Genomic DNA, 14,911 nt, shown 5'->3' on the forward strand with positions numbered 1-14,911 from the left:
CCTGACTTACACAATCACACACGTAGTAAACAAAAAACCTATCAAAGATTATACAAAAATCCTAACTTATCAACATTGATGCAATTTAACTTCAAAATGTATTATTTTTATTTCATCTAACAGAAAGTTCTATGAAAATTCTAATTTACAAAGAAAAATTAAAAATCTGTCAATTCTTTCATGGTACAGGCTTTGAAGGGTTAAATTAATGGTTTGCATTTGGTGAAGGTTGTAGTCATGGTTAGTAAGTATCTTACCTACAGTAAAGAGCAGTCAGAATGATTTGGAGAATCAGTGGGTTTTTGTGGAGGGGATGAGAATTTAGAAGTAAGTTTTCCTCCAAAATGATTTAAACTTTATTCATAGTTTATTTGTGTGCACTTGACAGCTATGTACATTGTCACTATTTTCTAAATTGAACACCATTATTTCAGCCACTCCACTTGTCTACTAAAAAATACATTAGGAATAAAGTCAAAAAGATAAATGAACCTCTATTTAATATCTCCTTTGGATTAATCTGGTCCTTGTGGATATCTAATTATCTTCCCATTGTCTCATGTCTTCAGTTTTATTATCACTTGTGTTGTTAATAGGAGTAACATAACATTAACCAACATAAACATACTGAATGTTCTGAAGCACTCTATGAAATCTCAATAAAGCAACAAACAGAACATTAAAACATAAAATTGCTTTAAATTGATCAAAATCAAGTGTTTGATGTAGAACTGTATAATTAACTTATAATAGAACATATTATAAGTTAAGTAACACATTTTATTTTTCGAAGGGTCACTATTTCTAAGCCCATCACAGACTTATTGTTCTGGGCTTTTAATCAGAGTTACATTTTCTATTTGCAACAATAAATACAGTCTGTTCTAGGGGTGTGGAAAAAAATCTATTCTGCCATATATCTTGATTCGTGCCTGCCCGATATAATATCAAGCTTTCAGTTCCTAATATCGATTTTTCTGCAACTCTGGCAGATAGTGCTGTGGAGCCCTTTTGCTGTGTGCCGTAGCACCTTATCTGTAATTGAGGCAGTCACAATGGAAGACACGGACTGACTCAAACTCCGAACACCATAGATACAAAAATAACTAAATGATCAACATCTTCTGACGAACATATACAGAACTTGCTTTTTTATCCATACATTTAGTGTGAAAGCTGGGTAAAATATCACAATATAAGTGATATTGCAATATTGTGATAATATATAATAATGTATTGTGACCCTAGTATCGTGACATGTATAGTCTAGCCCTAGTCTATGAGTATATTTCTTGTGTTCACAGGTTAGTGACCTCATCAGTAAGATCCAAACAGCTTATGTGGAAACATTGGAGGAGTTGAGCTGGATGGACACACAATCCAAAGAAAAAGCAAGAGAAAAGGTATAAAATGAAGTAACCAAGAGTTTTCCTCAAAACACCTTCTAATATCACACTAACTGTTCTGCATCTCTATAGGCTATGGCTATAAAGGAGCATATTGGTTATCCAGACCATATTTTGCAGGAAAGCAACCAGAAGTTAGATCAGGAGTATGCTCATGTAAGTAAAAAATTGGGCAAGTATTCAGTGTGTGCTGTCTAAAATATTTGCTCATTAGATTTCTTTTTTTAGCTGAATTTCAGTGAGGAGCACTATTTTGAAAACATTCTGGAGAACCTGAAGTCTGAAGCCCAGAAGAGCCTGAAGAAGCTGAGAGAGCCAGTGGATCCTGATCTGTAAGGGGCAGATACCTCAAAAAACCCTTGTTTTCCTGAGATCAGGCTGATGGTCACTGTGTTGTTTTAGTTATTTTTTTTCTTTTGCACGTATAATACAAAGGGATGCTCTTAGCTAAAAGAATATGCAGCTGATGCTTTTATAGTCTGTCACTGTGCTGGACATTGAAAGGATGTTTCAGTCAGCTTATTTTTCAGTTTCAGAGAATAATCTTTGTGTATGCAATAAAAGGATTTTTGCATAATCAAGAAGACGTTTTTATCCTATTTAAATCTCTCCCCAGGTGGATCATCGGAGCCGCTGTGGTGAATGCATTTTATTCCCCAAACAGGAACCAGATAGGTGAGAGGTTCAGTGAGATTAGTGGAGCTCCCTATAACAGACACATGGCTTCTATAGTGCCTCCCAGAAATATTCATAACCGTTGACCCTTTTTTTTTTACTTTTGAAGAACATAATGTGGTTTTATACAATAAACCAGCACAAATCTAGTTGTGATTGTGAAATGATGGATGGTTTAAAATCTGTTTTTATTTATAAATATCAGGCAGGTTTCTATCCTTATTCAGCCCTCATTACTCTATTACTGCTTTAACTCCAGAGCAGCACATTTTCTTCACCCACTTAAGATAGTCCACTGAAGAGATTTACAAAGTTTGTTGGAGAACATTACTAAATGAGAATCAGTGGACCAAAACAAACAGCAGACTGGTCAGATACACAGTACTCTCTGACTCAAGGCACATATTAACTCTGAAGGAGCTGCAGAGCTTAGAAGCTTAGGTAGGAGATTCAGCTCACAGAATAACTATTAATCAGGCTCTTTAGAAATCTGACTGACAAAAGAGTGCCAGGAACCAAGAGATTTTTGAAAGAAAGCTATGAGAATTTTGTTTTGAATTTGCAACAAACCCCTTTGCTGCGAGTCCCATAGAGACACAGCATAATGAAGAAATAGGTGCTCTGCAAAGATCAGACCAACATTTCCATTTTTGTTCTATATGCTAAATGCAATGTCATGCAGAAAACCTATACTGATCATCTTGCTATAAATAATATCTCTTTGGTCAAAATAAATAAATAAATAAATTGGTGGCAGTATCATGCTGTGGGGAATCTGGCTAGAGGTGATGAGAACCTAGACGGAGAATTTCACCTTCCAGGTTAATAACAATGATGGATAGACTGAAATAATCAGAGCACATTCCTGAGTTAGAAGGGTCCAGTTAAAGTCCACGCCCAAATTCAATCAAGAATCTTTGACAAAACATGAAAAAGAACACTCATAGACACTTTCCATTACATCTGTTCACGTGATGCTTTGGAAAGATATATTGTTGATGGCTAAGCAAAGCTGCCCTAAAATTGTCCTATGGTGCTTGCAGTTGTATTTGAAGATAAAGGCAGTCATTCAAAAGTTCTTCCATCAATTTAATTGAAGATGCTGTTTGCAACATGATTTAATGTAGAAAATTCAAAGGAACAGCAGAACAGAGAATCTAATAGAGACGAACCAATCCAATATTAATATCTATATCAGACCTGATATTGAATAAGATTCTAGATTTGCTTTCATTGAAAATCGGCCTGATGCTTAGGGGCAGCTCTATTCAGTCTTCTTTTATATCTAATTTAATTTAGGTTGAAAATCTCACAAACAGCTGGAAAGTTTTTCCCTGTATGAGCGTCTGTCTTTGATTTAATAAATACAGTCAGTTTGAACTCTTACAGCTCTATGTGTTTTTAGGAAGGAATTTGATGGACTTCCTTCTCTGACCCTATACTAATCTTAAGTTGCCATTTGGAATATACATTCATACATATAATACTTGCTTGTAGAGAGAAATTTATGACAGTCTCTTAAAAAAAATTAACGGTAATGATGATAATGATAAAGGAAACTGAGCTCTGGTATTGGAAAAGAATGTGGATCTGCAGAAAATTGAAGTATCAGATTCAGATTGAAAGTAAGATGTTATGTATTGGTCCATCACTAGTATTTACTCTTTACCTATTTCTATCTATCCAGTTTTTCCAGCGGGAATCCTGCAGCCACCTTTCTTTAGTAAACATCAGCATCAGGCCCTTAACTTTGGAGGAATCGGAATGGTTATTGGGCATGAAATCACTCATGGCTTTGATGACAATGGTGAGATATTAATGATTTAACCCCAATATGATAAAAAATAAAGTTGTTTTCCCATCGAAGAGCAATAATTTAATTAATGTTGGTTCTCAAGTACACCATTTTAGGGGAAAGCTGTAGTTGTGACTTATGTTTCCTTGCAGGGCGCAATTTTGACAAGGATGGCAATATGCTGAACTGGTGGAGTAATTACTCTGCTGACCACTTTAAGGAACAGTCACAGTGCATGGTGCAACAATATGGCAACTTCATCTGGAACCTAGCTGGTGGACAGAATGTAAGTCTCCTGTTTTTGGTGGTGTTTATTGTTTTGATGGTAAATCACATATTATTCAACCACCAGAGGGTGTTTATCTGTTTGTTTGGCTGGCTGATTGCAGGTTAGTGGAATCAGTACTTTGGGGGAGAACATTGCAGACAATGGAGGGGTTCGTCAAGCATATAAGGTAAGTGTTAGCCACCAGAAAAAAAACAAAACACATGTAACTGCTTTTAGTGCAACAAGTCAAACTCTACATAGCTCATAATTAACTCCCGTTGGCCTGCACTGGGTTTTCTAACTGAAGGTCTATGTTTACAGGCTTATCTAAAGTGGGTGGAAACTGAGGGTGAAGAACCTCAACTGCCTGGTCTAGACATGGATCATAAACAACTTTTTTTTCTAAACTTCGCCCAAGTAAGTGAGGATAGAAAACATCATCCTTAAGTGAGGCCTTTTAGCAAATTGAGGGGGCTTAATCAGCTCTGAATCTGGAAATCGAGACACACCTCTGCAGTCATTTAGGCATGCAAATGAACCAAACAATAAACAGATCAACTGAACTAACCCAGAAAAAAAAATATGTAAGAAAATGTAACTGTTTGGAAGCCATGATCATATTTAAACTCCTTTTTTTTTTTTAAACAAAGGTCTGCATAAAACCCGAAGAAATGAAAAAAACTCTCTGCTAATGCAGTTCTTATTCCCCAGGTGTGGTGTGGAGCCTATCGGCCTGAGTACGCCAGCCAGTCCATTAAGACAGACTCGCACAGTCCATTAGAATACAGGTAAGATACTCTAGTGTAGACATTTAAAGACATCAGATGTTCATACAGTTTAAGCTTTTTGATAACCTCTTATCATATTTTCAAAACGACCTTTGATTGCTTTTATTAGGCTGTTGTGTAAAAGACCAACAGAAGGAAGGTAACATGGGAAGTAGTAGGAATAGCATGGTTTTCTGATCGTTCAACTTCAAAATCCATGAGATACAGTAAAGGCTTCAGAGGTCTGTTTGAGAACAACGCTTCACTGAAGGAACAAAGGCTGCCATTGTGCAGTGCCCGAAGAGCATTGTGGGGTTAACGGCCTTGCTCAGCGACCCACAGCGGCAGTCCGTGGGAGTGGGACTTGAACTCAGAACCTCTGGATTCCAAGCGCAATGCCCTAACCACTAGGCTGCCACTCCCCCTTTACAGGACATTTTTATAGGGGTGGCAGGAACCAGCGTGTACTGAGGGGTGGCTGAAAGCAGATAGGCGCCAAAACCTCAGAGTCGATCTACACTTCCTAAGAGGAAAACCGGCAGACACAACATCTGTATTTTCCAAATTAAGACGTATTTGATTTTCCTAAATCCCTCACTCAAAAAAGAAGCATATATTTAGAAATCCATGTTTTCTAAACTGCTTGTAAATTATGTCCCTTCCAGGGATCACCTGGTAGGGGTGGCCACAGAAGTGGCCAATGATTGGTTAAGGGTTAAGGCTACCCGTGGCCCCCAACCTAGCTCAGCCCCTGTTGAACACATCACCTGAAAACTAAAAGGGTTGGAACACACTGAACTTACCAAAAACACGCCAGAGGAGGAGAGCATTAATCAGACAAGAACTAAAGAAGTTGAATATTTGCCATAGACATCCAAAAATCAGGTCAGATCACTTGATGTCAAGAGTTGTTAACTCTGTATATCTAACTTTATGCAGAAAGCTAGAGTAGAAATGGAGCCATTATATGCTTTATCTGTAAAGACCAAAATGCATAAGCAAAGACTTTAATCTAAACAAAAAACTTTGGCAATACCTTCTTTGCAGGGCATCTCTGAGAAATCCTTTTAGTCTCAGGGGTAAACAGAAAAATCCTAAAAAGTTAGTTTGCAAAAAAATGATTCAATTGGGCTAAATTAAAAAAAAATTACAGGTTTTAGATTTTGTTATGGAAAATATTTTAAATGCATTTTTGATCTTCATTGTGGTCTGTCATATCAAATCCAAATGACATACTTTTGAAGTTGCAATATGACACACTGTGAAATGTGTTTACATTTTTTGTAAGGATGATGTAATTACTATCAGTTTAGCTACATCTCAAGGGACTTGATCAAAAGGTTTGAACCATCCATCCTAAATGTATGTTTATTCAAATTTGCATAATTTGCAGTAGGATCATTGAAAAATCCTCATCTAATACTTCTTTTAAATGACCTTGTCCTCATTGGTTTGTTTTCTTCATCCTTAGGGTTCTTGGATCTCTCCAGAATTTCGAAGCCTTCTCAGAAGCCTTTCAGTGTCCCATTGGCAGTCCTATGAACCCCGAGCAGAAATGCCGTGTCTGGTAGAAATCCCACTGCTCAAGTCAAAAGAAAAGATTTGCTTTGTAAGAAGCCCTGCTGGCAAATGATATAGAGTTATCTGGAGCAGAGCAATGACTTAAACCTAGATGCAGACGTGTAGATGTGTAAAACCTTCATGATATCCTGGACTACACCTTTGTTTCCTTCTAACCCGAGTCTCCTTTTGAACTGGAAGAGTTGTCTCTGGTCGAGGAGGTCACTTGTTCTTTTTCTTGTGTCCTACTAAAAAACAAGTGAGTAAATAAAAAGGGTACATTTGAAAACAAAACCCTTGTGGGAGGGTTAAAGCCTACCTGGATGGATTTAGAGCTTTTGATGAACAAACCATCAGTAAGCCATTTTTATATAGGTCTGATTTACAGTATATGGTAAGAACTTGGCCCGCAGGCGCCTTTGTTAGGTCTGCTTTTAGGACATCATGCCACCTTAGAAAGAAAAGGAAAGATCAAATCTCCGATATAAATTAAATGAAAGACTCCTTGCTACAGTAAAGCCACAGTGGATTAGACACACTCAGTGAGTTTGGTTACAGTTATATGAAAATAAATCACCCAAAGACTTTAAGACTGTTAAATCTTTGCAGCTTTAAATTTTTGAATTAGCATTCATATAGAACTGCGGCTTTCCATATTTGTTACACTAATATAGGCAGCATTTCCAAAGCAATCCTTTTATCTATATTTTTCCTCTACTTCTGCAAATTATTGTTAGTCCAGAATTATTGCAGTAATCAGCAAGAAACCACACTCCTTTACAGGGAAAATGTTTGCAGCTTTTAAGCTTATTAAAAAAAACTAAAAGTTAAATGTTTCTTTTACTAATAGCAATGAAAACTTAACCTAGTTTGGAATTAACATCAACAGCCTGATGCCTCTGATTTATTGCATTGTTTCATGCCTGCCTGAAAGATTAAAACTTCTGTATAGTATTAGTCAGATCATCAAACTTGTAAATAATGTTTCCAAATTCCAGTTATTTAGTAGAAAAGCTGCTCCCCTGAAAGGAATCAGTAATTAGAGCAGTTTGAGCCTCTGTGCAGAGCTAGTTACATGAAAAAAAAAAGGAAACCCTTTCAATACACACATGGAAGAGCAACAGATGATAAAGTCTCCTACCTTCTGATCTAACACTGATCAGTGGTCTATAGGATGAAAAGAAAGGTGCAGTGGGTCTAAATGAGGCGACTGCTGCAGCCAATCCACAAAGCCCTGGAAGCATAACTGGACACTGTTGCTATAAACAAGATTGGCTAGGGCCAGGACTGTTGTTTTCTATCCTTATTAAGAGGTAATGACAGGAGAATCAAAGCAGAACCGACATCATATTAGATAGTGGCTGAGCAGAGCTTTTAAACACAGTTGACATCAGACAGCTGGCTGGAATATTTCCTGTTGTGCATTAAATTTAGGCTGCCTTAGGATACTGAACATGACTGTTAGGTCTCGAAGAGACTGTATTATTGAATGTGAATGCTGATAATTTATAGTCTGTCTCTTGGTCTTCACCTCCTGGCATATACTGTTGTGATACACATGATTGGGCAGGGAAATACCGATGACAGACGGTTGTCCTCATCAAAGCTGATGGCTGTACGAATGAATTATGGCTGCATATCAGTAAATCAGTATATCATCATAAAGTTACTTTATTCTTTTTTATTTGGTACACTAAGAAAATCTCATATCAAATTAATTATACAAATAACTATATATTTCAAGAGTATGCGTTATGGCCAATACCTAATCAATCTCATCCCACCTACCTCTGCAAAATGGCGGTGGAACACAGACAAATAACTACACACTACTTCCTAAAAGCAATCTGCAGACCATTTAGACCATTTTGCAAACTTTGAAACCTGGTGAGAACCCACATATGCATCTTTCATGCAAAAAAAACTCCAGGACTTGCTGCAAAGAAACGGTGGTAAAGCCTACAGCAGTGTGCAGCCCGCTCTCTGGAAATGAAACCACAAATTAATTTTGTGGGGAAAAAAAATAAAAAATTTAGATTATACTCACCCTTTATTATCTACTTTATTCCTTACACAAAAAAATCCCACATCTTAGTTTTGATACAGCACTCTAAACAGCTAGCCACTTAGCAATGTTTTTTGTGACTTTCTCTTCTTTTTAAGGCTATCAGTCACTACCTGCTGGACAGCTGTCAAGTCAACAGTCTTCCCTGTGGTTTAGTGGGCCATAATATTAACAATTATCTAAACATTTGTTTATTGTTATTGGTTCTATGAAACACTATGAATTTCTGATTTTTTTTTTAATATAAAAACTGAAATTGTCTTTAGGATGATATTCTTATGCATTAAGGAATCACCTTTCAGGTAAGTGTTTGACATTTGGGAAATATACTGCACGTTAAAAAAAAAACATTAGATATTAGATTATTGTTAACAATAGATTATTTTTTTTTACTTTAATTGAATTTCCATAATATTGTGCTGAAATTAAGAAAATAAAAAGAAAAAAATTATCTGACTGAAAATGATTAATGGCTGGAAACTATCATATTAAAAAACATGTTTTGGATTATTTTTATGTCCAACATTCTTTGCCCTTGTCCCATGTTGGAGGATGTGCAACTTCTGGAGGTTATGCAGATCATTGCTTCTCGTTTTACTCTCTCCTCTTTTGTTTAGCCAACAGATTTTTGTTTTGTTTTTTTTTTTTGTTTCTGTGAGATTTAGGTGTCTGACTGAGATTACCACAGAAAAAGTGTGAGATGAGCGTTTCTGTTTTGATTTCGTAATTTGTTTTTAATCATTATCCTATTGAATGAGTGGCTGGTGACCAATTTCATGACTTGCAGCGTTACAAGACTAGTGAGAATGATCTGATTTTCTTAAAGGCTTCGTGATACCATTTTACCTAGGGCAAAAAGCATGGTCCATAGGATAACAGATTTAACAACTTTACTGGCGATATCGGTTTTTCTCATATTCATCCTTTGTTTCACCCAACCCTTACAGCTGCAGGGCTAAAGAAACGTTCTTGTCATGCCATATTCATACCCCAGAGAGCAAGTTACCTACATCATATAGATCTAGATCATTCTGGTCACACACTAATAAAAAAAAATATTTCTAATTATGTGTCCATATGGTACTTTCCAGGGCCTAGCTGAGTCATTTCAAGTTGCTATTAAAATGAGGAGGTGGGTTTTAAGTTTCTGCCCCAAGCTGAGGAGTTTTGAACTTATTCATGAATGGGTGTAGAACGGAGCAGGATGTTGATGGGTTGACACTTCCTCTATAGTCATAACGAGGACTGGCTGGTCTCCTGTGGTAAAGAGATTAAAATCAAGAGAAAATGGAAACGCATCTTTCGAAATGCGTTTCCACTGTGTTCACTAAGGTCTAAGTGCTGTTGGAAGAGATCAAAAGAATGAAATGTTAGAAATAGGCGACAGAGCATTTTTTGCATGTTGGCTGAGTTCTTACAGAGAGACAATGAGAAACTCAGAGCAGAGTAACTAACTATCTGCATCAAAGAGACCCAGTGGAGAATGCTTTTTCTGATTTTTATACAGATGCCCTCCATGGGCATGCCCTCCAAACTGAGTCGCAGAAAAAAAGCTGGATGACAGCCGTGATCAGAAGGATGTACAGGCTGTTTTCTCCAGGATACTACAAAGTGAAATCTGGTGAATCCTCAGAAGGCTTATTTGATCACTTTCAGTAAGGTCTGCAATCTAGAGCAAGGCATTCAACCACAATGAGGGAGGGATACTGGAAGATACCTCAACCACTGAGAAAAAGTAGTCTGTAATTGTAAAGCTGGTCTGATGATGTTGTCTGAAGTTATCGGACTGTCTAATACTTAACCTTATAGTGAAATATCACACATTCTTGAAAGGCATAAAGGCTCTGTAAAATCAAATATGTGATATTAAAACCATTTCTTAAGAAACTGCTTCCACTTTTAATTAAAACAGTGTTTAATTTAAAACAGAATTAAAATTATAAAAAGAATTCCCAGAAAATAACCACCTTATGTCTTGAATTTGAATAGCAGCAGCTGAACACGTTAATCAATAAAGAAATTAGCTCTTCATGCTGAGACAACCATCAGCTAGCCTCTCCTTTATGTTTACCAGAAATTAGTAGAAATTCCCTTATTGACTACCCATCTCCTCTAAGCCAATTATATATTTCCCAAACTGTCAAACAGTTTCTTAAAAAGAAAAAAAAATCATGGTTGTTACGGATGGTGGAATATAGCTGGAGGCTAAATGTCAAGTTGAGATGCAGCTTTGGATAGCTGGTAGAAGTTCGAGTTTGATTCTTGTTCTTTTTTTCTTAAAAACAGCGCAATTGTTCTTAACAGAACACTGAGTTTATATAAACGTGTAATTGTTGATTGTGCATAATACCTGACAGAAATCAGGTACATCTGTTTCTTACTGCAGTTTTGTCTCACATAGTGAAACTGTTGCTTTAAAATGATCAACCAAGTACAAATGCATTTATTTTCTATAAAATGTATTATTCTGTTTCACCTGCACACCCTTATGAGATTACTATTTATTTAAAGACATATTTAGCAAGTAAAACTGTTGCTTTGCAAGACTTCAGATGTTAAAGATGTTTCTATGAATGTTCCTGCTGCTATGTAATTATCTAGACAGCTATTTTTGTGACTCAGATCTGTAATTATTGCTATTAAAGTGTCTGTCTCCACTGGTGCAATATCAAGAGTTTGCTTTAAATGTCTCCTCTTTACTTAATCCATTTATTTAAGTCAATGAACATTTAACAGAATTAAAGAAAAGCAAGGTGGAATTACAACATATCTTTTTTTGTGTTGGATAGATTAATAACAGGCTCTGAAGTCACTTTTCAAAACAGTAAATATCATTAATTATAATTTAAATATTTCAATCTATGTGACAAATATCCTATTTAATTAAAAAATATCTTTCCTGGTAGCATTTTTCTTTATATTTGACCATTTGAATACTTAGCTAAAGCCATGGTTTGGAGAGTTTCTGAATAATCAAAATCATCAAATAGCAGAGAGCAACCAAAACAGCATTAAGTTTTGGTTTTAGATATACAGCTAGGGCTGAAACAATCAGATTAATCATGATTAATCTATTATTGAAATAATTGTCAACTAATTTAGTAATTGATTAATCGTTAACTGGAGTATAGAGACTCTAAAACATGCCTTTAGCTGACAGAGCAACCCACTTAGAGCAGTACTTATATCAAGATTAAAAAAAATATATATATAAGCATTTTGCATTTAAGTAGGAACAATTTTTTTTGCCTGTCAATATGTTCTATCCAGAAGTCCTCAAGTAAAAATTTTAGTTTTACCTGGTTTAATTTAGTCAAATATCTTTAAGGAATCTTTGGCTATGGGATTATTAATGGATTAATTGAAAGAAATAATCCACTGATTAACTGATTTGCAAAATAATTGTTAGTTGCAGCCCTATATGCATCAATATCTTTTTATTCTGGACTAAGGAATCGGTCTGCGAGAAAGAGGCATCCCGTTGAAAAGAAAACATGGCTTGCCTATAATTACCCAGAAAATAGAAAGGTATAAACAGCAAAAATATCTGTATAACCTAAGAGAATGTATAAACTTAAGACAGATAAATTCAGTGGCATAGTCATGCTTCGGCATTACATTACTCCAGAAAGAAATTAGGTTATTATCATGGTTCCAAATTACTAGATAACCTTCAGCTCAATAAGGATTATAGCTTCAGCACCAGTATTAATGGTAAGATGAATCCTAAACAACAAAGGAATTAACATTTTGGAGAGGGGTAAGCCCAGTAGGAATCTGACACAAATTGACAAATAATACAAACACAAGTATATGTAGAGAGAGATCTTGTTCTAAGAGAATGGACAATGAGGTAAACAAGAGAAGTCTTAGCTAGCCAAAGAGCTCATATCAAAGGCCTTTGCACAGTTATGCAGTCAGTTTCTTTGTTTTGTTTTTCTGACCGATTTTATGATTTTAAGGTAAAAATCTTATTGTCTCAATGGAAAATTGTCTTGTGTACAAACTCTGGCTGCTGCAAAATCGACAGCCATAAGTGTCACATTAAATTCACATATAAAACCACTTTTATAATAAATCAATTAGAAAAAATGAATGCATAAAACAGTTAGTGCCGTTTCCAATCCAAAATTTATTGCCTGCTGTCACAATTTACTGTTTATGGATTTAATAGAAATGGATCAAATGATTTGTTGTACCAACGGGGTCTACATGCAGTAACTCTGAGATAGCGACCTGAGGGAAGATACTGATAGAGATTATGAGTGGGGTCCGAGAAAACTGTCTGGACCTGGACCTATCGTTTCACTGATAATGGTCTTAAGTTAGGGATGCGGTTTAACTCCTAACAACATCTTAGCTGTTTGTATGAGACCAGTGAGTTTGGCCCTTAGGTGACTAAACCCGGAAAAAATGCCATACCTAATGGTTCTCTCTGTTACAACATAGTAAAAAGCAGCATGCCTTTCTGACAAACATCAAACGCCCAAAACCTGCACAGGAAGTCTAGCCGCTGCTGGTACCTGTCACAGACATAGTCAACCTGACTGTGCATGATAGTCCATTCATATTCATTCCAAGACATTTGTGGGCGATCATTTGATTGTGGATAAACTGCCTTCAGTTCAAAGATCAGTTCCTGTGTTTTTTAGACAACAGAAAGTGTTCCTCACACATCTGACCAAAGGATTGAATCTGCTGTCTATAGCTAGTTAAGGGCAATGTGTCTGAAATTAGGCAGAGAATAGCTGCATCATCAGAAAATAATAACATAGTTTTGTGAGTTCAACCTGCAGTTCTTGGTATACAAGTTGAACAAAATAGGTGAGTTGACAGTCATTGGTTCCCAGCAATTGGCTTGGTTTCCAAAAAATCAAATCAAAAAAAAACTTCCAATTTGAGCACTTCAGGTGAAACTGGGAGCTTCTGCTTCATCGTGTGCAGACATCATCGTTGCACTGCAAGACAGGGTACAAAAAGCAAAACACACAGTGAGCTTCATGATACATGAACAAGTCTGAACAAATCAAGTCAGTGACCAACCATAAACATCGTCATGGTATGAGACTATAATGGATTTTAAACTTTTATTACATTTATTTAAATTGCCTCGAATCAAAAGACCTAAAAGACACATGGCAGCTTTTTTTTCTCCATGTTTTAAAATATTATGGTTGATGTTTTTTGTAATTCTTTCCTACAATTGATTAAAGAGTAGAGTAGTTTGTAATTGAAGGTCAGAAGTAAAAGGGCAGATTTTACATTTAGAACTTATTACCTGATCATTTAACTCTTATTTCTATTGATTTAATTTCTAAAATTATTACTTGGATCATTATTTTATAACAGGATTTTCTTTCTTAACATCAGATCATGTAATGGTTGTAAGAAGACCATTTAATTTGAATGCATGAATAACACAGTTTGGATTTGGTAAAAAGAAAAAAGGTTTTGAGAAGGATTTCACTAGGAGCAAAGGTAATTTATGCTAGATTATGAAAATATGGATTGGTTCTTTTAAGGGGGAAAAATTAAATATGGGCATCAAGTAAAAAAACAATGCCAGATCCAGAGCTCTTGAGCACAGATGGTGTAAAAAGAAACAAGTCCCGTTTCTGTCAAGCAGAAAGTAAATCAAAATGCTTTAGAAATTTGATCAGCATGTCGTGTGAGTGAAACATTATTACAAGTAAATGACATAAAATACACAAACCAGTCTGTAAATTAATTATACAAAAATGTCTATGTATTTTAGTGCAAAAAAAAAAAAGCCTTAGAAATCTTGACAGTAATCTTAAAAAAAAAAAATGACAATTTGTCTTTCAACAGTTTCACAGAGTAGATGGAAACATTTTACACAACATTTTTCTATCTACTTTGGAGCCACTTTCCACAATGGCCTCTTTATACTGTAAAATGTTTGCAATCCCACAAAACTCTTCCATGACAGAATGCAGTGGGATCTAATAAACGTTGGTACGATGAGGAGTCTAATGCATGCACACTGTATGATAACTACTGGAACAAATCACAGCAATAAGCTATGCTGATGCACCTCATCAGCAAACAACATGCATCTGTCCTGCCAAGCATTAAACACAACCCTGGTAGCTGCAGCCTTCATGTGCATTAAAACAAATGTAGAAAGAGAATATGAATGCAGCTACGGGTGGAGAGGAGAGGCAAACCTGGGATGCTAGTTTTACAGAATGAGTTGGAAGTTTGTATTCATTAATCTTCTATTAGCGGATAGTATCCATAAGCCTATATTGGTTACTGCTGATATTTCTTAGGTGACATATTTAGTTAAATAAGTATTAAGCAAGTCTTCCCCTATGCAAGTCTTATTACATAAAAGACAAATTATAACTTAAA

General features: G+C 35.8%; 2 protein-coding genes across 3 annotated transcripts in view; one reads left to right on the plus strand and one right to left on the minus strand.

Annotated features, from left to right (window-relative positions):
- Positions 1-11,217, plus strand: part of mmel1 (membrane metallo-endopeptidase-like 1) — a 29,234-nt gene extending 18,017 nt beyond the window's left edge. For both annotated transcript variants that reach the window (XM_015379125.1, XM_015379126.1), the window contains 10 exons: positions 1,305-1,403; positions 1,479-1,562; positions 1,635-1,738; positions 2,023-2,081; positions 3,769-3,888; positions 4,029-4,162; positions 4,266-4,331; positions 4,466-4,561; positions 4,856-4,932; positions 6,383-11,217. In XM_015379125.1, the coding sequence (XP_015234611.1) occupies positions 1,305-1,403; positions 1,479-1,562; positions 1,635-1,738; positions 2,023-2,081; positions 3,769-3,888; positions 4,029-4,162; positions 4,266-4,331; positions 4,466-4,561; positions 4,856-4,932; positions 6,383-6,482 (939 nt within the window). In that variant the 3' untranslated portion in view covers positions 6,483-11,217. The remainder of the gene's footprint in view (positions 1-1,304; positions 1,404-1,478; positions 1,563-1,634; positions 1,739-2,022; positions 2,082-3,768; positions 3,889-4,028; positions 4,163-4,265; positions 4,332-4,465; positions 4,562-4,855; positions 4,933-6,382) is intronic.
- A 642-nt stretch (positions 11,218-11,859) lies between these two features.
- The window catches only part of fam213b (family with sequence similarity 213 member B), a 14,031-nt gene continuing 10,979 nt past the window's right edge, over positions 11,860-14,911 (minus strand). Inside the window, exon 7 of the mRNA XM_015379129.1 lies at positions 11,860-13,494. Coding sequence (XP_015234615.1) covers positions 13,468-13,494 — 27 coding nt within the window. The 3' untranslated portion in view covers positions 11,860-13,467. The remainder of the gene's footprint in view (positions 13,495-14,911) is intronic.

The sequence above is a fragment of the Cyprinodon variegatus genome, unplaced genomic scaffold (genome assembly GCF_000732505.1).
Source record: "Cyprinodon variegatus isolate N-32 unplaced genomic scaffold, C_variegatus-1.0 Scaffold186, whole genome shotgun sequence".
In the NCBI taxonomy this organism is placed as follows: Eukaryota; Metazoa; Chordata; class Actinopteri; order Cyprinodontiformes; family Cyprinodontidae; genus Cyprinodon; species Cyprinodon variegatus.